This window comes from Hemitrygon akajei, chromosome 4, assembly GCF_048418815.1.
Source record: "Hemitrygon akajei chromosome 4, sHemAka1.3, whole genome shotgun sequence".
Classification (NCBI taxonomy): domain Eukaryota; kingdom Metazoa; phylum Chordata; class Chondrichthyes; order Myliobatiformes; family Dasyatidae; genus Hemitrygon; species Hemitrygon akajei.
The window spans coordinates 12115993-12137045 of record NC_133127.1 but is presented as its reverse complement, the minus strand read 5'-3'; the positions used below and the strand labels follow the sequence as shown (position 1 = coordinate 12137045).

Below are 21053 nucleotides of genomic sequence, written 5' to 3'. Positions count from 1 at the left end.
TAAGCAAGGGATAGGGTGTTGAGGGAAGGTGAAAAACCAATCTCTGTGCTCTGTGTTTTTTCCTCACCCTGCTCTGACCCCTCCACCATCTCCACCCTCCTAATCCAGGAACTGCGGAAGATACAACTAGCCAGGATCCAAGAGCTGGACAAGCAGGTGATGGAAGCTCGGGCCTTGCACTCTCAGAAGTTGCACAACCTCAAGGTCAAGTTCAACAAAGAGAAGGCTGAGTACAAACAAAATGCCAAAAAGATGGTGAAGCAGTTGGAGAGAGAAGCCAACAAGGTGAGGAAGCCAGGGCTTGGCACTTCAGATAGCTGTCATTTATTGGTGCTGTTACTCTGTGTGTCACCTACTATAACAACCCGACAGCTGTATCCCACACAAAAGATTCTCCCTTTTATTATTCTAAGTTTGACCATTTGACTTTGCTCCTACAGGAACATCCTTTCTATTTACTGCTGTGGTGTTTTCCGTAAACAATATCACAATTCCATCTCCTCACTTACCTCCACCTCCTATCCCTTTTGAAGCATCTGTACCCCAAACACTGAAGGTCCAGTCCTGGCCTTGACAAACAAGAGAAAATCTGCAGATGCTGGAAATCTGAGCAACACACACAAAATGCTGGAGGAACTCAGCAGGCCAGGCAGCATCTATGGGAAAAAGTACAGTGGATATTTCAGGCCGAAACCATTCGGAAGGATGAGAGAAAAAAAAAGCTGAGGAGTAGATTTTAAAGGTGGGGGGAGGGGAGAGAGAAACACAAGGTGACAGGTGAAACCTGGAGGGGGAAGGATGAAGTAAAGAGCTGGGAAGTGATTGGTAAAAGAGACAGAAGGCCACGGAAGAAAGAAAGGGGGGAGGAGCACCAAAGGGGAGGCAAGGAGATAAAGTGAGAGAGGGAATAGGGGCTGGGAAATGGTGAAGGAGGGAGGGGTGAAGGTGAGGGCATTACCGGAAGTTTGAGAAATCAATGTTCATGCCATCAGGTTGAAGGCTACCCAAACAGAATATAAGGTGTTGTTCCTCCAACCTAAGTGTGGCCTCATCATGGAAGAGGCCATGGATGGACATATCGGAATGGGAATAGAAAGTGGAATTACAATATGATAGATGATATTTTTCCCTTTAAACCATTTCAAAAAGGATTGATAGCCATTATGTATAAATGGCTAATGAATTTACGAATGATGTCTAATGATAAGGTTAAACATGCTTGGGAATTGGAACTTCAGGAGTCACTTTCAGATGATCAATGGAATATAATTTATCATTTAGTTAACAATTTATCTATCCACACCCATCACTCCTTGATTCAGTTCAAGGTAGTTCACAGGGCGCATATGTCAAAAGATAAACGAGTGCATATTTTTTCTAATATAAATCCCACCTGTGATAGATGTAACACTGAGGTGGCTACCTTAACTCATATGTTTTGGTCTTGTATAAAGTTAAATAATTTTTGGAGAGATGTTTTTAGAACATTATCAAAAGTCATAGGTTTGGACCTATAACCTAATTCACTTACGGCAATCTTTGGGATCATTCCAAAGGAAGCAGGAAATGTTCCGCTTTTTCAACTTTATTGGCTGGGAGAGATATTCTGTTGTATTGGAAGGATCCCAATCCACCTACTGTTTTTTTCTGGCTCTCCTCCATTATGTCATGTTTAAGCTTGGAGAAAATTAGAAGTCGGACGTTTGATACATCTTTTGAATTTGAGCAAACCTGGCGAACTTTCATTCAATATTTTCATATGATCTAATTTTTATTTTTTTTAAACTTTTTTTAGGTAATCTTTTTTTTCTTTTCCGCAAAGTTTCAGATTTGACCAGAAGGATTTTTCCCTTTTTTTTTGTAATTATAGCCTCAATGGACTGCCCAGTCTTCTTTTTTTTTGTGTTTTAGGTTAGTTTAGTGGGTTTTTTCTTTCTCAATAATAGAAATTTTGAGTCTTTTTTTATGAATTGTCAAGAGGAGTTGTGGTTCCTTTTTTATATTAGCTCAATATTATACTATAGATGATTTTGACCGTGTATATTCCTTTCTTTGTACTTTTATTGAAATATGTATTTGATATAACTTCTCCTCAGATTTGTATTTATCCTTATATTTTTTTAAATCAATAAAAATAGATTGAAAATGAAAATGGGTGGCCACTGGGAGATTCCACTTTTTCTGGCAGATGAACTGTAGGTGCTCAGCGAAGCAGTCTCCCAATTTACTTCGGGTCTCACCAATTTACAGGAGGCCACACTGGGAGAATCAGACACAGTGTATGATGCCAACAGACTCACAGGTGAAGTGTCGTCTCATCTGGAAGGACTGTTTAGGGTCCTGAATGGTAGTGAGGGAAAAAGTGTAGGGGCAGATGTAGCACTTGTTTCGCTTGCAAGGATAAGTGCCAGAAAGGAGATCAGTGAGGAGGGACAAATGGGCAAGGAAGTCACATAGGGGGCAATCTCTGTGGAAAGCAGAAAGTTGCGGGGGGGGGGGGGAGAGACATGTAGACATGTATGGTGGTGGGATCCTGTTGGAGGCGGTGGAAGTTCTGGAGAATTGGAGAATTATGTGCTGGATGTGGAGGCTGGTGGGGTGGTAGGTGAGGACAAGAGGAACCCTACCCCTGGTAGAGTGGTGGGAGGATGGGTTAAGAGCAGACATGCATGAAGTGGAAGAGATGTGATTGAGGACAACGTTGATGGTGGAGGAAGGGGAGCCCCTTTCTTTGAAAAAGGAGGACATCTCCTTCAATCTAGAATGAAAAGCCTCATCCTGAGAGCAGTTGTGGCAGAGACGGAGGAATTGAGAGAAGGGGATGGCGTCTTTACAGGTAACAGGGTGGGAAGAGGTATAGTCCAGTCTATGTGAGTTCTCCAGCATTTTGTGTGTGTTGCTTGGTGTTAATTTTCAGGCTTCTTACATTAAAGTAAATACATTTTAGATTATCAGACCTTTTTATGCTCCCTGTCCTGCTTACTGGACTTGCTTTAATCTGTAATTGGAAGTGGAATTAGATTATTATTATTAATTGATTTTAAAATTTAATTATGTGGTTCCGGTGACGTCATCGTCAAGAATGGCAGCTTAAGTCACTAGCTCCTCCGGAAAAACGTGTATTAAGCCCCATTATCCCATCAAATATAATATTTTTCGAAAAATATTTGAACTGAAAAGAGGGGCAAGAATGGGGAAAAAGAACGGAAATAAAAAATGTGAAATTGCGGAGCCTATGTCCGAGAGGAGTGCAGAGAGCGGCTCCCCGACCCGACTGCGTGCTAGCGAGACGGCCGCTGGGCCTCGCTCAGGTGAAGGGGGGAATATCTTCGAAATCCTGAAAGAAATAATGGAGGTCCAGAAAGAAATAAAGCAGCAGCTCCATGATATTAAGGCAGAGCTCACCAGCGTTAATCAAAAAATAGCGGTGGCAGAGACTCAAATTGAGAAGGTGGAAGATCGTGTTCAAAACGTGGAACAGATACTGAGTAAGACAATAAAAATATTACATCACCAAGAAGGTAAACTGCTTGACCTGGAGGGAAGATCACGATGGAAAAATATCAGAATCTACAACGTTCCCGAAGGAGCGGAGGGCTCGTCCATGACGGAGTTTGTTGGAAAGTTACTGCGGGACGCGCTGGCTATTCCCTCGGCTATGAAGCTGGAAGTCGAAAGAGCCCACCACGCGTTAGTTCCAAAACCTACCCAGGATAGAAAGCCACGCTCAATTATAATTAAATTCCTTCGGTACAGCACCAAGGCGGAGATACTTCGAAGGGCCTGGGGTAAGAAGAGAGTAAGAGAGTGTTTTTTGATGATAAATTAATATATTTCGACCAAGCTTACCCCCCCCCCCCCGCGGTCCTGCTGAAATGCAAAGAATACTCTGAAGTAAAGCGAGTACTAAAGCAAAAAAAGATTAAATTTCAAACTCCATACCCTGTTAAACTTTGAGTGTTTTATGACAACGGGACACGGTTGTACCAGACAGTGGAAGAGGCGACTACAGACATGAAGGCCAGAGGGTTGCCCGTCAACATGACCAAAACGAAGGAAAGCCTGACTGAGGAATTATCCCGCTCCGCTTGGGAAATAGTGCGAAAATCGAGAATGCAGGAGACGGGAGGAGGCCGAGAGAAATATATCAGGAAGAGACCAGGAGTTTCCTAAAGACAGTCCTCACCCCCTTCAGAAGAGCCATAAGGTTTGGCTAACTTTAAAAATGTTGAGAAGCTAAACGGAAGCAAAAGTACACAGTGATATGTACTTATTATAATGTGGATTTTATATTACTTAGTTGTTATTCTTTATTCGCTCACTTACTCCTTTTTCCCCACCAAAATGAGAATATATATATAAACGTAGTGTATGTGTGTGTGTATATATAGGAGGAGGAGGAGGAGGAGTGCACGGGAAAATCTTTTCTGTGTAATGGATTTGTTCACTGACTTTTATCAATACTGCAATGGGGGCCCTCAACTCACAAGTAAGAGGGGTTATCCCCCACAGCTAGACATTTCCTCTAGCTCAACGCAGGGTCATCTACTAGAGAACTTAGCCTTGGAATCACACGTTTGTTGCCATTTTTGTTATTATTTGCATTTCTTGGTTCTTATTTGTTCAGGGAGTAGATCGATTAAGTTTTATTCTAATTTCAATGATACATTGACAGATAAATACAGATGGCTAAGGACAAGGTAAAATTCATTTCTTTTAATGTCAATGGGCTATTAAATCCAATCAAACGTAAGAGAATTTTATTCAATTTGGAACAATTTGATTCATACTGGGAAAAATGGTTTAACTACATAATGCCTCATAGGCCTGATTTTATTCTCACAAATCAATGAATCTGTTGTTAAAAAAAAGATCACTCCCTACTTGTACATAGTTCTTTCCTTTTGCTTGTTTTTTCTTTCCACTCTTTTCTATAAGTGTGTACCTTAGATAAATTGTGGGAATTTGTGATATAATGTGATATATATGTACAATGTCTGAAATACATCTTATGGAAATGTTTGTTTGATGATGAACTTCAATAAAAAAATAAATTATATAAAAAATAAAGTTTAATTATGTAATTATATATTAGATAAGTGTACAATATAATAATATAAAACTATATTATATTTAAATCAGAATCAGATATAATATCATCTGCACAAATGAAATTTGTTAACTTTACGGCAGCAGTACAATGAAAGACACGATAAATATAGAGAAAAAACTGAATACAGTAAGTACATGTATGTCTTATTAAAAAGTTCAAATAAATGACGCAAAATAACAGAAATAAAAATGTAGTGAGGTAGTGTTCACGGGTTCAATCCCCATTTAGGAATCAGATGGCAGAGGGGAGGAAGCTGTTCCTGAATCATTGAGTGCATGTTTTCAGGCTTCTGTACCTCCTTCCCAACCATAACAGTGTGAAAAGGGCATGTCCTGGGTGGTGAGGATCCTTAATGATGGACATCGCCTTTCTAAGGCGCTGCTCTTTGAAGGTGTCTTGGATACCATAATTAAAACTATATAGTATTATCATTAAGAATGCTTAAAAATTTATTTATGTATTTTGAGATTAAGCATAGAACAGGCCCTTCTGGGCCAACGAGCTGCACCACCATCCCCCCCCCCCCCCCCCCACCGCCCAGCAACCCACCCATTTAATACTAGCCTAATCATAAGACAATTTACAATGAACAATTAACCTACTAACTGGTACGTCTTGGAACTGTGAAAGGAAAACAGTGCATTCATACGGCCATGGGAAGAACATATAAACTCCTTACAGACGGTGCCAGAATTGAACTTCGAACTCTAGAACAACCCGAGCTGTAATTGCGCTAACCAATAAAATAATAACATATTAACTGTTTAGCATAACGTTATTACAGCGCCAGTGACCCAGGTTCAATTCTCGCTGCTATCTGTACATTCTCCCCATGATTGTGAGGATTTCCTCCGAGTGCTCTGGTTTTCTCCCACATTCCAAAGACATATGTGTTAGTAGGTTAATTGTTCACGTGTGTAATTGTGCAGTGTGAGCTCATTGGACCAGAAGAGCCTATTATCATCCTGTATCTCTAAAATAATATAAAAATACATTTTAAAAAGGCATTGAGACTGTTAAAGGGAGTTGGTGTTCCTCTGCCTCTCCACAGGAGGCGGTCTGCTGTCTGATCCAGCATATTGAAGCAATCAAGACTGAGAACCAGGAGATGCGGGATGAGCTAGTTTGCCTGATTCGTCGCTCCCGTGTCCTCCGCCAGCAGCAGCTGGAGTTAGAGGAACAGCAGGGCCAGTTGCTCCGGGAGAGGGAATACTGCACCAAGCTGAGGGCACTGAGGCACAGGAAGCATCTCAGTGAGTACCCTCAGCTCCAGACCAAGGAGGCAGACCAGATCCAAGGAGAAGCCAAAGACTCAGGAACAGCCAGAGACTCGGCTGCAGCCAGTGTTGGGGGAGGCAACAGGGTCAGAGGGAGTGAGTGATGGAATGAAGATCGAGGAGGTGGAAGTCAAGTAGCTGGAGGATTTGGAAGAAGTTGAACCAGCACAGTGTCAGATGAGCCTCCCCCACCTTGGCCAGACAAAAATGGGAAACCTTCCTCGTTCCAGGGATTGTCTGATCATGTAGCATTTTCTATATCACGTACGTCTTCAACTTTTGATTCTTTTGCAAAATTTGTATCTTCTTTCTCTTTGTCGATGAATATTAAAATACTTTGGGTACAAGTCATTTCTTAGAGGAGATTTCATTCCTTTAGCATCACTGCTGGGTAACCCCACTAATTTCTCCAGCTCTTTTACACAGCTAAACAATGCAAGCCGGTCTTAGATGGTGGTGGGATGGTTCTGAGGCAGACTGGTGATATTGGCAAAGCAGCAGGTTCTGGGATAGGCAAAGAAAGAGAGTGGTGGAGGATCAGACAATGAAATCAGATCATACACTCCAGAACTTTTATAGGAGAACTCCCTCCCCCCACCCCGTTACCGGTGTTGGGGTGGGGGGGTTCTCATTACTTGAAAATGGTACATATCACAATCTTCTGCAATGTATCAAAAAATGCAAGTAAACAAATTTGTGTTTACTTCTTTAGTTTTTTTCTCACATAATTTCTCTTGAGCAAAATTTGTATTCCCCATCTGACTTATTTTGAGTAGTGATTTGTGAATTGTGTAAGGACAAATCTCTGTTACCTGTACTTTCTCTGACAACACATTCAACAGACATACAAATCTTTGTGTAAAAAGTTGTCCCTCAAGTTCCTATTGAATCTTTCCCCTCACACCTTAAACCCAAGTCCTCAAGTTCTTAATTCCCCAACACTGGGAATAAAATTTGAGTGTATTCCCCCTGTCTATACCCCTTATGATTTTAAATACTGCTATGAGATTATCTCATTCTCCCATGTTCCAAGCCCTTGACTTCCCAACCTCTCCTGATAATGTAATCCCTCAAGTCCTGGCAACATCTCTGGCAAAATTTCTTCTGCATTCTTTTGTGTTCATTAATATCTTAACCAATAGCAAGTGACCAAAACTGAATACGGTACTCCCAAGTGGAGCCTCACTAGCATCCTGTACAACTGCACCATGACCTTGCAACTTTCATATCCTGTTTTTGTGCTGTATGACTCCGTACCACCCCAGGACAGCTGCTGCGGACGCATGCAATTTGATTTCAAAGCAGTCTCACCTTGATCCAGTTAGATCTCTGTTCTTTGCAACACAGGAGCAACCTAAGCTTTAAAAGCAGTGATAAACCACCTAGGAACAGTATCCTTATTACGCAAGATATTTCATTTGTGAACAGATTGAACATTAAACCAGCAGATTGCTGTTCATAACAGAGACAAGGCTGTATATTATGAGTATTCTGTGGTACTACTGGAACAATAATGAGAAGATGGCTGTTCTTCAGGAAGACAGAATGCCATAAGACAATAAAGCATAGCTGCAGAATTAGACCATTCAGCCTATCGAGTTTACTCTGTCATTCTATTATGGAGGATCTATTATTCGTCTCAACCCCATTCTCCTACCTTCCCCCTAACTTACTTATCAACTTCAGCTTTAAATATACGTAGACTTGGCCTCCACAGTCATCTGTGGCAATGAATTCCACAGATTCAGCAGCCTCTGGCTAAAGAAATTCCTCCCCATCTCAGTTCTAAAGGAACATCAGTGCATTCTAACTCTGTGCCCTTTGATCCTAGGCTCACCCATTATAGGAAACATCCTCTCCCACACCTCTTCATTTTTAGAAGACTCCAATTCATATTTAATAGGGAGAATTCTTTTTTTAAAAAAAAGTCAGAACATAGAAACAAGGCGCAGGAGTAGGCCATTCAGCCCTTCGAGCCTGCACCGCCATTCAGTATGATCATGGCTGATCATCCAACTCCTGTACTTGCTTTCTCTCCATACCCCCTGATCCCTTTAGCCACAAGGGCCATATTTAACTTCCTCTTAAATATAGCCAATGAACCGGCCTCAACTGTTTCCTGTGGCAGAGAATTCCACAGATTCACCACTCTCCGTGTGAAGAAGTTTTTCCTCATCTCGGTCCTAAAAGGCTTCCCCTTTATCCTTAAACTCTGACCCCTCGTTCTGGACTTCCCCAACATCGGAAACAATCTTCCTGCATCTAGCCTGTCCAATGCCTTTAGAATTTTCTACATTTCAATAAGATCCCCCCTCAATCTTCTAAATTCCAGTGAGTATAAGCCTAGTCGATCCAGTCTTTCTTCATATGAAAGTCCTGCCATCCCAGGAATCAATCTAGTGAACCTTCTTTGTACTCCCTCTATGGCAAGGATGTCTTTCCTCAGATTAGGGGACCAAAACTACACACAATACTCTAGGTGCAGTCTCACCAAGGCCTTGTACAACTGCAGTAGAACCTCCCTGCTCCTGTACTCAAATCCTTTTGCTATGAATGCCAACATACCATTTGCCTTTTTCACCAGCGGTCAAGGGTGAAATATTTAAGGGGAACCTGAGTGGGTATTTCTTCACTCATATGGTGGTGACAGTGTGGAACCAGCTGCCAGTAGAAGTGGTAGATGTGTTTTTAATTTCAACAGTTTAAAGAAGTTTGGATAGACACATGGATGGGAGGGATATGGAGGGCTATTATCCAGGTGCGGGTCAATGGGACCAGGCAGTATGATAGATCAGCACAGACTAGATAGGTCTGATCCTGTACTGTAGTGTTTTATGATCCTTTGATTCACATCTCATCTCATACACCTATACCTTACAATCAGCCACAGGAGTATTCTTCAATTGGACTTGGACAGTACTCAGAAGCACTGTCTAGCAGGGGTTCCCAAGCTAGGGCCCACGGATCCCTCAGTTAATGGTAAGGCTCCATGGCATAATAAAGATTGAGAACCCCGGAGCAAGAAGTTCTCATGGTCATTGAAGACATCTGTACAGCTTAAGCAAATCCTTGACTGTGGCCAGATCATGATGCACATAGGAATTCATGTTAAAGAAATTATAGCCTCACTACTGCTGACCATATGATTATGGTAGAGCTGCCATGTTAATCCTGTGATGATGGTGTATAACCTCCAATATTAAGCTGATCACTACCTGATAACATACATAAAATGCTGGAGGAACTCAGCAGGCCAGACAGCATCTATGCAGAGGAATAAAGAGCCAATTTTTCAGGCTGATCTACCTGACCTGCTGAGTTCCTCCAATGTTTTGTGTGTGTCACTCAGGATCTTAAGCACCTGTAGAATCTCTTGTGTTTATTAATACCAAGTGATTCCTATGTCCTGCTTGTTCTGATCTTTCAATATCCATGGTCATTTAAAAAGGAGAGAAATATGAGGGAGGTTGCATGGTGAAATATCTGCTGTTATTACAAAAGGCAATGAATTCTAGAAGTCTGATTAGGTGAAGCTAACATGGATTTCTGGAAGGAAAAGTGTGTTAATAAACCAGATACCTCTTTCATATTGGTGCCTTGGAGAAGCAGCCAACCTAATCAGAAACCCCACTCCCTCTGGACATTCTCTCTTATCTCCCACCCATTGGCCAGAAAGACAAAATCCCAAATGCACATACCACCAGATTCAAGGACAGCTTCTATCCCACTGTTATAAAACTATTAAATGAACCTTTTGTAAATTTGGGGACTACTTCATCAAGCACATCTGCTAAAAGCAGAACTTCCTGGTGGCCAAACATTTTAATTCCAATTCCCATTCCAACATGTTGGTCCATGACCTCCTCTTGTACCAAGATGAGGCCACACTCGGTGGAAAAGCAACACCTTATGTTCTCTCTAGGTAGCCTCCAACTCAATGGCACAAATATCAATTTCTCCATAAGACCATAAGGTATAGGAACAGAATTAGGCCATTTGGACCATTGAGTCTACTCTGCCATTTCATCATGGCTGATCCATTTTCCTTTTCAGCCCCAATTTTGTACCTTCTCCCCATATGCCTTCATGCCCTGACTAATCAAGAATTTATCAAGCTCTGCCTTAAATATACTCATTGACTTGGCCTCCACAGCTGCTTGTGGCAATGAATTCCAGATTCACCCTTCTCTGGCTAAAGAAATTCCTCATCTCTGTTCTAAAAGGACGCCCCTCTATCATGAGGCTGTCCGCTCTGGTTTTAGACTCCTCCGCATCCAATAGAGGCCTTTCAACATTCTATAGGTTTCAACGAGGATGCCCCTCATTCTTCTGAATTCCAGTGAGTATAGGCCCAGAGCCATCAAATGCTCTTCATATGACAAACATTTCAATCCCAGAATCATTTTTGTGAATCTTATTTGAACCCTCTCCAACGTCAGCACATTCTTTTTCAGATAAGGGGCCCAGAACTGCTCACAATACTCCAAGTGAGGCCTCACCAGCATTTTATAAAGCCTCAGTAATACATCCTCGATTTTATATTCTGGTCTCCCTGAAATGAATGCTAATATCGCATTTGCCTTCCTCACCACCAGCTCAACCTGCAAATTAACCTTTAGGGAATCCTGAACAAGGACTCACAGGTCTCTTTGAATTTTCTCTCCTTTTAGAAAATAGTCTACCCTTTTATTTCTTCCTCCAAAGTACATAAACGTACACTTCCTGACACTGTATTCCATCTGCCATCTTTTTGCCCATTCTCCTAAATTCTTCTGTAGCATACTTCCTCACAATTACCTGCCCCTCCACCTATCTTTGCATTGTCCGCAAACTTTACCATAAGGCCCCCAATACCGTCATCCAAGTCATTGATATCAGCTTCCAGTTAAAAAAGATCCTTCCCCCTCTCCTCTCCTACTAGTCCCCACACCAGTCTTTTACCTCTTCCCACCTCACTATCACTTACTGCTAAGTCCTTCCTTCTTCCCTCCTCTCTTATCCGACTCCTTCTTTAGCCCTTTGCTTTCCCACCTACTTGGCTTCATATATCACCTTCTACCTACCCTCCTTCCCCTTCATTTTTATTCTGGCATCTGCCCCTTTCCTTTCCAGTCCTGAAGAAGGGTCTCAGCCCGAAATGTCGACTGCAGTTATTTCCATAGATGCTGCCTGGCCTGCTGAGTTCCTCCAGCATTGTGCGTGTTGCTCTTGTATGATAAGATAGTCTCTTGACCTCAAAATCAATCATAGCCTTGCACCTTATTGTCTGTGTTGTAGTTTTTCTGTAACACTTTATTCTGCATTCTGGTTTCCCTTCTACAACCTCGATGAACTGAAGCAGTGCAATAATCTATATGGATGGTATGCAAAACAAAGTTCACTGTACCTCAATATATGTGATAATAATAAACCCATTACAGCTCCCTCCACACTCCAGTACTCTTAACTCTTGGAGAGAGGCAGAAGAAAAGAAATTATAGGGCAGTTAGACTGACCTCTGGTTGGGAAGATGTTGGAATTGATTATTAAGGATGTGGTTTTGGGTACTTAGAGGAATGTGATAAAATAGGCCATGGCATGCTTTTGTGATGTTGTGTACTTGGATTTTCAGAAGGCCTTTGACAAGGTGCCACACATAAAAGGGTGACACAGCAGCTTAGTGGTTAGCACAACATTTTGCAATACCAGTGATCCAGATTCAGTTCTTGTTGCTGCCTGTAAGGAGTTTCTCCGTTCTTCCCGTAACCACGTGGGTTTCCTCCAGGTGCTCCAAGTTCCTCCCACAATCCAAAGATGTACTGGTTAGTCAGTTAGTTGGTCATTGTAAATTGTCTAGTGATTAGGGTAGGATTAAATCTAGGGATTGCTTGGTGGCGTGGCTTGAAGGGTCTGTTCCATGCAGAATCTCAATAAATAAATAAATAACTGTTTAACAAGCTATGAGCCTATGGTATCATAGGAAAGATTCTAGCATGGATAGAGCATTGGTTGATTGACAGGAGTCAAAGAGTGGAAATAAAGGGAGCTTTTTCTAATTGACTGCCAGTGACTAGTGGTGTTCCACAGGGGTCTGTGTTGACCCCGATTCTTTTTACATTATATGTCAATGAATTGATTGAGGAAATTAATGGCTCTTTGGCCAAATTTGCAGAATTATGGTTATTCCATGATTGTCATTTTTTTATGACTTTGGATTGAATTACAATCTTTGCACCATTCTGTTTTCTGCCCGTTGTTCTCTAAATTCTATTTAAGATTACTCTGTATACTGTTTACTCTGTGAAATTCACACAAGCAAGAAATTTCATTCCAGCCAGCTGTACATGAGAAGCTAATCCAAATCTGAACGAGAGCTATTTTTGAGGAATTTTTTCAGGTTCATTATCATTGTCTTATATGGTGTGAAATGTTTTTTTTGTGTGGCAGCAGTGCAGTGCCAAGTCAAAAAAAGTACTATAAGTTACTATAAATAGTGCAAAAGAAGAGAAATGGGACAGTGTTCATGGATTATTGGACTTTCTGAACTCTGATGATGGAGGGGAAGAAGCCGTTTATGAATAGTTGAGTATGGGTCTTCAGGCTCCTGTCCCTGCTCCCCATTGTTGGTATTGAGAAGGCATGTCCCAGATGGTGGGAGTCATGAGATGACTCCCTTTTGACTCTCTGCCTCTTGATGATGTTCTTGGTGGGGAGGGTTGTCCTCTGATGAAAATGGCTGAGTCTGCAACCCTCTGCAGCCTCTTGCGATCCAGTGCATATAATGGTAGAACCATCCGGTGGCAGATGCTACAAACTGCGTTTGCAGTGGAGTGAGTGAATGGTTGTGGATGGGATGTCTATCAATTGCATACAGAGCACTTGGACTAAATTGCATGTAAAAAGGTTCGTGAAAATTTGAAGCATGAGTTGAGAAGTAATTATTGGCATGGATTGAAAATTAGCTGACAGAGGAAATAATGGAATAACTGCAACACACACAAAATGCTGGAGGAACTCAGCAGGTTAGGTAGCGTCTATGGAAATGAATAAACAGTCAGGCCAAGACACTTCTTCATTTTTCCAATGGAACACTGGGTCATTTTGGGGTGGCAGATGGTAAACTATAGAGGTATTAGAGGGATCAGTGCTCAAGCCTCACCCAGTTATAAATCAATAATTTGGACAAGGGAATAGAAGAGCAGAATTGGGCCATTTGTCCCATCAAGTCGGCTCCACATTTCATCATTTTTTCCTCTCAGCCCCAATCCCCCACCTTCTCCCTGTATTGCTTCATGCCCTGACCAATCAAGAATCATCAACCTCTGCCTTAAATATACATAAAGATGGTCTCCACAGCTGCCTCTGGCAAAGTATTCCACAGATTCACCACTCTTTGGCTAAAGCAATTCCTCCTCATCTCCATTCTAAAAGGATGTTCCTCTGTTCTGAGGCTGTGTCCTCTGTTCTTAGACTCTCCCATCATTGGAAAAATCCTCTCCACATCCACTCAATCAAGGCCTTACACCATTTGAAAGGGTTCAAATAGGTCACCACTCATTCTTCTGAATTCCAGTGCCATCAAATACTTTCTATGACAAGCCATTCAAACATAGAATAAATTCCTGAACCTCCTTTGAACCTTTTTCAGTTTCAGCACATCTTTTCTAAGTTAAGGGGCCCCAAAGCTGCTCACAATACTCCAAGTGAGGCCTCATCAGTAAAGGCTTAACATAACATCCTTGCTTTGAGATTCTAGTCCTCTTTGAAATGAATGCTAACGTTGATTTGCCTTCCTTACCCCAGACTCAACCTGTAAATTGACCTTCAGGGAATCCTGCATCAGGACTCCTAAGTCCCTTTACGCCTCAGATTTTTGTATTTTCTCTCCATTTAGAAAATAGTCAACCCTTTCTTCTACCAAAGTGCATGACCATACATTTCCCGGCACTGTATTCCATCTGCCACTTCTTTGTCCAATCTCCTAATCTGTGTAATTCCTTCTGTAGTCTCTCTACTTCCTCAAAACTACCTGCCCCTCTACCTGTCTTCTTATCATCTGCAACTTTTGCAGCAAAGCCATCAGTTACATTACTTACTGACATATAACATAAAAACAACCAGTCCCAACACAGACCGCAGTGAAACACCGCTAGTTACTGGAAGCCAACTAGAAAAGGGTCCCTTTATTCCCACTCTTTACCTCCTGCCAATCACCCATTGCTTTATCCATGCTGGATTCTTTTCTGTAATAGCATGGGCTCGTAGTTTGTTAAGTAGCCTCGTGTGGCACCTTCTGATGATCCAAGTACACAACATCAAGTGATTTTCCTTTGCCTATCCTGCTTGTCATTTTTTCCCAAAGTATTTCAAAAGATATGTCAGGCAGATTTTCCCTTGAGGAAGCTATGCTGAGTATGGCCTATTTTATCATGTGCCACCAAGTACCCCAAAACCCTAACCCTTAACAATCGACTCCAACATCTTTCCAACCACTGAGGTCAGATTAACTGGCCAATAATTTCCTTTTTTCTGCCTCTCTGCCTTCTTGAAGAGTGGAGTGACATTTTTAATTTTCCTGTCTTCTGGACCCATTTCAGAATTTGGTGATCCTTGAAAGATCATTACTAATGCCTCCACAATTTCTTCAGCCACCTTCTTCAGAACCCTGGAGTGTACCCCATCTGGTCCAGGTGTCTTATCTACCTTCAGACCTTCCAGTTTCCCAAGAACCTTCTTCCTAGTAATGGTAACTTCACACACTTCATGGCCCGACACCTGGAATTTCCACCTTACTGCTAGTGACTTCCACAGTGAAGACTGATGCAAAATACTTACAGTATTCAATTTGTCTGCCATTTCCTTGTCCCCTTTTGCTTTCTCTCTTTTACACTTTATATATCTAAAGAAACTTTAGGTATCCTCTTTAATATTATTGGCTAGCTTACTTTTGTATTCCATCTTTACCTTCTGAATGCCTTTTTCAGTTGCCTTCTGTTAGTATTTAGAAGCATCCTAATCCTCTAACCACACTAACTTTTGCTCTGTTGCCCTCTCTTTGGCTTTTATGTTGGCTTTTACTTCCCTTGTTAGCCATGGTAGTGTCATCTTGCCTTTAGAATACTTCTCCCTCTTTGGGATGTATGTATCCTGTACCTTCCGAATTGCTTCCAGAAATCCCAGCCATTGCTGCTCTGCCATCATCCCTGCCAGTGTTCTTTTCCAATCAATTCTGGCCAACTCCCCGTTCATACCTCTGTAATTTACTCCACTGTGATACTGATTTTAGTTTCTCCTCAAATTTCAGGGAGAATTTGATCATATTATCTCTGGAGTTTTGAAGCATGATAGGGGAATGGTTACAGCACCAGGATAATCTACGGTTCAATTCCCACCACAAACACAGGAAAATCTGCAGATGCTGGAGATCCAATGCAACATGCACAAAATGCTGGAGGAACCCAGCTGGCCAGAGTAAACAGTCAACGTTTCTGGCTGGGACACTCCTCCAGTCCTGAGGAAGTATCTCGGCCTGAAACATCGACTTTTTACTCTTTTCCATAGATGCTGCCTGGCTGGCTGAGTTCCTCGAACATTTTGTATGTGTTGCTTCAATTCCCACTGCTATCTCTAAAGAGTTCTCCCCGTGACCAGATGGGTTTCATCCGGGTGCTTCAGTTTCTTCCCACATTGCAAACGTGTATGGGTGAGTTTTGGGGCATGCTATGTTGAAGTCACTTTGGGGTGGCCCTCAGTATATTTGCAGACTGTGTTGGTGGTTGACGCAAAGTGACACATTTCACTGTATGTTTCGATGTACAGGTGGCAAATAAATAAAGCTTATCGTTATCTTTACTGAGTGTGAGGAGGATGTTGCCCTTGGCTGGGATGTCTACACTGTTCAAGGTTACAGTTTACAGGACAAGTTATTTAGGACTGAGGTGAGGAGAAATTTCTTCACTCGAGGTTTGGGGGACGCAAACAAGTTCATTATCACAGAGGGCTACTGAATAAGTCACTGAATGCATTTAAAGAAATGGAATACACTTCTAGATGCAAGCAACATCAAGGAATATAGAGAAAGGACAGAAATATGATGCACATCATATTGAATGGCTTAGTAGACTCAAGTGGCTGAATGAGGCACATTTGTTTTGAGTCAAGCAGCTAATGGAAGAATCAATAACGAGTGACCATTAATGATAAAGTTGAAAGCAAAAAAAATTACAGATAGACTGGTTAATGAAACACTTTGCTTGACTGAAGTGGCTGAATAGAATTTAAACATATTTTTAAAAATACCACAAAATAGTAATTTATTTAGAAAACAAAACATTGGATAATACAGCAGTGAATACTGAGGATCCCTCAGTCAGCTAATAATAACATTAACTATTTCCATTCTCTCTGCCAGAATTATGCAGGTGAAGTTCAAACTGAACAGTCATATTTTTGCTCTGGCAGCATACAGCAATGAGTTAGATAGAACAACATTTCAAAAAATCTTAAAAGAGATATAAAACCACATTGTAACTGGGCATAAATTCACATAAAAAGATCGTTGCTAACTGCAACATTCAGAAAATCTAAATAATCTTTCAAGAATTAAGCTTATCAGCATTGAACCCCGCCCCAAATCGTAAACCACTCCCCTCTCTATAGGGCACCAAACTGCAGTGGGCATCATTTCGAACCGGAGGTCCTTCAGTGTCCGTTCATGTACAGCGACAAGTGATATGAGACTAGTTAGTGACGGAATAATTAACTAAGTGTAAGCTGATAACACCCTCTACACACCCAAACAATTGTAAACAAAAGTCACTGTGATATTTTCTCCTCATTATCTGAGGGCCATCGATAAAAATCTCTATCATCCACACTGTTACCCCTGCCGTGCCCCTTGTACTCCGCCTGGGCCAGTACCAACCAGACGCCGTTCAATCCTTGCATCCATCAAGCAAAGCCCACCCCAATTTGCCCTTCCCCCACATCCTACCCCATTCTTTTAAAAAACCTCCATGCCCAATTTTTTTTAAAATCTACTCTAATCTGCATTACTATTTAAATTTTTTGCCAAGTCATTAAATCAATACCATAGAATACTGGAAAGGCTCAGACTTTTCACTAAATACTGATAATGGCGAGGAGCACAGTCTAGTTCCAGGCCACATAAACACATGGAGTGATGGCTATTTTATAACAGCACTCCTATCCTAGGATGCCTTGGTCAACTAGGATTTCAGTCATGCTCCACTTGGACTTTGTAGAGAATATCTAGCAACAGAACTCTACGTTCTGCCAATCCAATGTGCATGTTAAACTCTGCAAGACAAAGGCAGAATTGTAACTTTAATCAGTGGAGTTCATACATTATATACAATCATCCTGTTCTCTGAGGATTGTCACCTTGTTATGGTGGACAGGCTTGTGAATCCCAAGATCCTGAAAGTGATGCCACCTGGAGTTCAGCTTCTGGTAGGGTCACCCATGGAGGCAAGGTCAAGGGGGAGTTTCCAGACAAAGATAGATGCAACCAGGACCTGAACGGTGGAGTTGGCGGAGGATGATGACACATCACAATGGCAGTGAAGGATCTCCAGACATCTCGCACTCCATGCCACAGGACCCTGACTTCGCTGCCCATACATCATCTTCCCCGTGTTAACCCAATTTGCACTCATTAAGAGAAGCCAGCCTAATATCTCGGAAAATGTGGATTCTGGATAGGCCTCTACAGTCACCTGAGGACCCAGCTGCAGACAATCCTTTAGGAGAACATCATACTCAACTCGAGTGATCTCATTACCACTACCTTTCAGGAGAAATTTATGCATGAAAATGATGGGTAGAGTTAAAAAATGAAAAAGGTATTTTGTTTGTGACCAAACTTTGAAATCATGCCTTAAATACTAATGGTTATAGGTCAGATATTGGTGGGGGAAATTTGAAGTGATTAAAAGAAAAACAATATAAATTTACTTGTTGGATTAAAGCATGGCTCTTCACCCAAACAGCAGGGTTAGAGTCTATGATCTAAATAATCTTAGAAACAGTAGTTAAGGTCCTCTCAAATCCAGTGGTTTTCTAGGTTACACTGTAACAATTGATAACGAGTGAACACAACAATCATATTCCAACCCCACAATTACATCTGTGGTCCAAAACCATTTGGACAGCATCAGTTAATAGACCCTTATAATGTGAACTTTGAGAGAAGGGAGAGCAAATCTTAAAACTCCAAACATCAATTACAGAGCAGTCTCTAAATATCAAAACTAAACTGAGAACAACTCAACAAAACTCCCATTTGCAGCACATTTTTGCAGTAGTTTCAGGAGTCCACACTGCTGGTTGTATAAAGAAATCCACCACATTGGAACCATTTGGAAGAGATAATGGAGGCACCAGCAGTTCCTTTCTGCTGCACTCCAGAACACCAGACTAGAAATGGATGCAGATTTCAGCTATTCTTTACAATTCCCTGTCCACCCAGGGGCAGAAGTGATTGCAAGTAGTCGCAGAGTATAAATATTGACTCTATGAAGAGGGTTGTGGACCATTTACAGCGGTAGTCCTTCTTTGAGAGCTGGCCAAGCACAACTTGCATTGAATACCCTAGCAATCATTTTACTGCTCAAGTATAGCAACTTTTATGTATTTGAAACAGGTGAGAGGTTCCCAACAACCTAGTGTCTTATGATTGCTGACATTTACGATATCCAGACGGCACTGAATCCTATTCGGTGTGGACCCTTCCACATGGGGTCACTCACCGTAACCTTACTGAGAAAAACCATTTGGTACCTCGCGCTCGCTATTCTGAAAGGGTTATCTCACTGTTTCTCTCTTTCATCACTGTTCTCCGTACAGTGAGGACATTAGAGGCCAGTTCCAATTCTTCACTTATCTAGAAGTGTCCTCTGTGGCAGTGGTCACTGGAGCAGAAATTCTTAGTGCTGATGTTTACTCTTCTTGGTCAGGGGCTGAGTCCTCACTGGTATCCCAGTGAATTCAACATAGAACAGCAGATAATCCTGAGCTCCATGGTCCAAGTACCTCAAGTTACGTAACTGGTGTCTTTCCAAATGCATTTGCATTTTGCAGAATGTGCATATTTATTCACCAAATCAAATTATTTCAACTCCTTAAGTATTTTGATGTAAATAAAACTGGCAAAACTTGGGTTGTCTATAGAAAATCAAAGGTCACAAGGTAACCACATAACATGTCAAACAGTGCAACTGTAAATAAGAAGGTGTTGCAAACCCCACCCACTCCACCCAAGGAGGCAGGGACGCAGATGTGACAACAATGTTGCTGAGTAGGGGTTGGGCTGGGACAACGGTCATGTTCTCTCTTGGAAGGAAGACGAGTGGGCAGTGTTAAAAGCAACACCATGAATGCAATAAGGAAGATAGCAGCAAAGCAAATGCCTGGCTATTCTTTCAGGGCAAATTTTTCATGGGCTCGAGTCTGACCTTGATTAAATCGAGGTTTCATCCTGGCCGGATATGATCGAAATGGTCTGGTTTCTTGGAGGGCCCAAGTTCATTCCGTTCACCTCCTTCTCCTTGTTTTCATGAACCGCCTCTTTCTCACGGGTTCCACTTCCACCTGATTCACTCTGCTGGGTAATGGTTAAGGGCCGGACTTCATCAGTAGAGTCCAAGCTGTGAACCGCGGTGCCGTGCGGTGCATCGGTGTAGTCTCTGCCACAGCCACCCTTAGATCCTAGTATTTTCATACACCATGAGTGACCATACTTGTAGAGGACACCAAGAGTAATGCCAAGAACAAGGAAGACAAACATCAGGAAATAACTAATGGAATTTGTAACCTTGCTGGGACTATTTGAAGATCTAGTCTCCAAACTGTAGTAAGCTTCCAGAATGTGTACTTTTTCCTCAATACACAAACATTTATATTCACCCAGAGTGCTCTGTGTGACCACGATATGAATCCCTCCAACGTTGTCATTGTTGACCAAGGTTCCGTTTGGTGTTGTCCATTGGCAGGTCGACCAGGCAGAACTGGGAATGCACTGAAGAAACACGGTAAGTCCCTCCACCACTGATACTACCTTTGCCAAGAGGTCAGAATGTTCTGGAGAGAAAAGCACAAGCCAAAAGTTTATGTGTAGGATCTCCTCAGTAACTTTCAACTCCCCGGCCCCGACTGCCTCATCTTAACCATGGATGCTTAGTCCCCCATCAAGAAGGCCTCAAAGCTCCCTACTTCTTCCTTGACCAAAAACAACCAATCCCCTCCACCACCACCCTCCTCCATCCAGCAAAACTGCTCCTCACCCTGAACAATTTTTCCTTTGTCTTCTCCCACTTTCTCCAATCTCAAGGGGTAGCCATGGACACTCGCATGGCACCAGCTATGCCTGCCATTTTGTGGGCTATTAGACCAGTCCATGTTCAAAGACTTCCCTGGTTATACTCCTCAACTCTTCCTCCGCTACACTGGCGACTGCATTGCTGCTGCTTCATGCACTCGTACTGAGCTGGTCAATTTGATCAACTTCCACCCTGCTATTAAATTCACTTGGTCCACCTCTGACACCTCCCTCCCCCTTCTCAATTTCTCTACCTCCATCTCTGGAAACAAACTGTCAACCAACATCTTTTATAACCCTGCTGATTCCCACGATTATCTGGATCATACCTCTTCCAACCCTATCA

General features: G+C 42.0%; 2 protein-coding genes across 7 annotated transcripts in view; one reads left to right on the top strand and one right to left on the bottom strand.

Annotated features, from left to right (window-relative positions):
• The window catches only part of ccdc166 (coiled-coil domain containing 166), a 39295-nt gene extending 32557 nt beyond the window's left edge, over positions 1-6738 (top strand). For 4 of the 5 annotated variants that reach the window (XM_073042092.1, XM_073042094.1, XM_073042095.1 and 1 more), the window contains exons 7-8: positions 109-285; positions 6165-6738. In XM_073042092.1, coding sequence (XP_072898193.1) covers positions 109-285; positions 6165-6494 — 507 coding nt within the window. In that variant the 3' untranslated portion in view covers positions 6495-6738. Of the gene's footprint in view, positions 1-108; positions 286-440; positions 5045-6164 lie in introns of those variants that run through there. The other variant, XM_073042096.1, reaches the window with a different exon arrangement.
• Positions 1-21053, bottom strand: part of LOC140726126 (protein O-GlcNAcase-like) — a 303790-nt gene that overhangs the window by 130584 nt on the left and 152153 nt on the right. For both annotated transcript variants that reach the window (XM_073042089.1, XM_073042091.1), the window contains exon 14: positions 20296-20469. In XM_073042089.1, coding sequence (XP_072898190.1) covers positions 20296-20469 — 174 coding nt within the window. The remainder of the gene's footprint in view (positions 1-20295; positions 20470-21053) is intronic.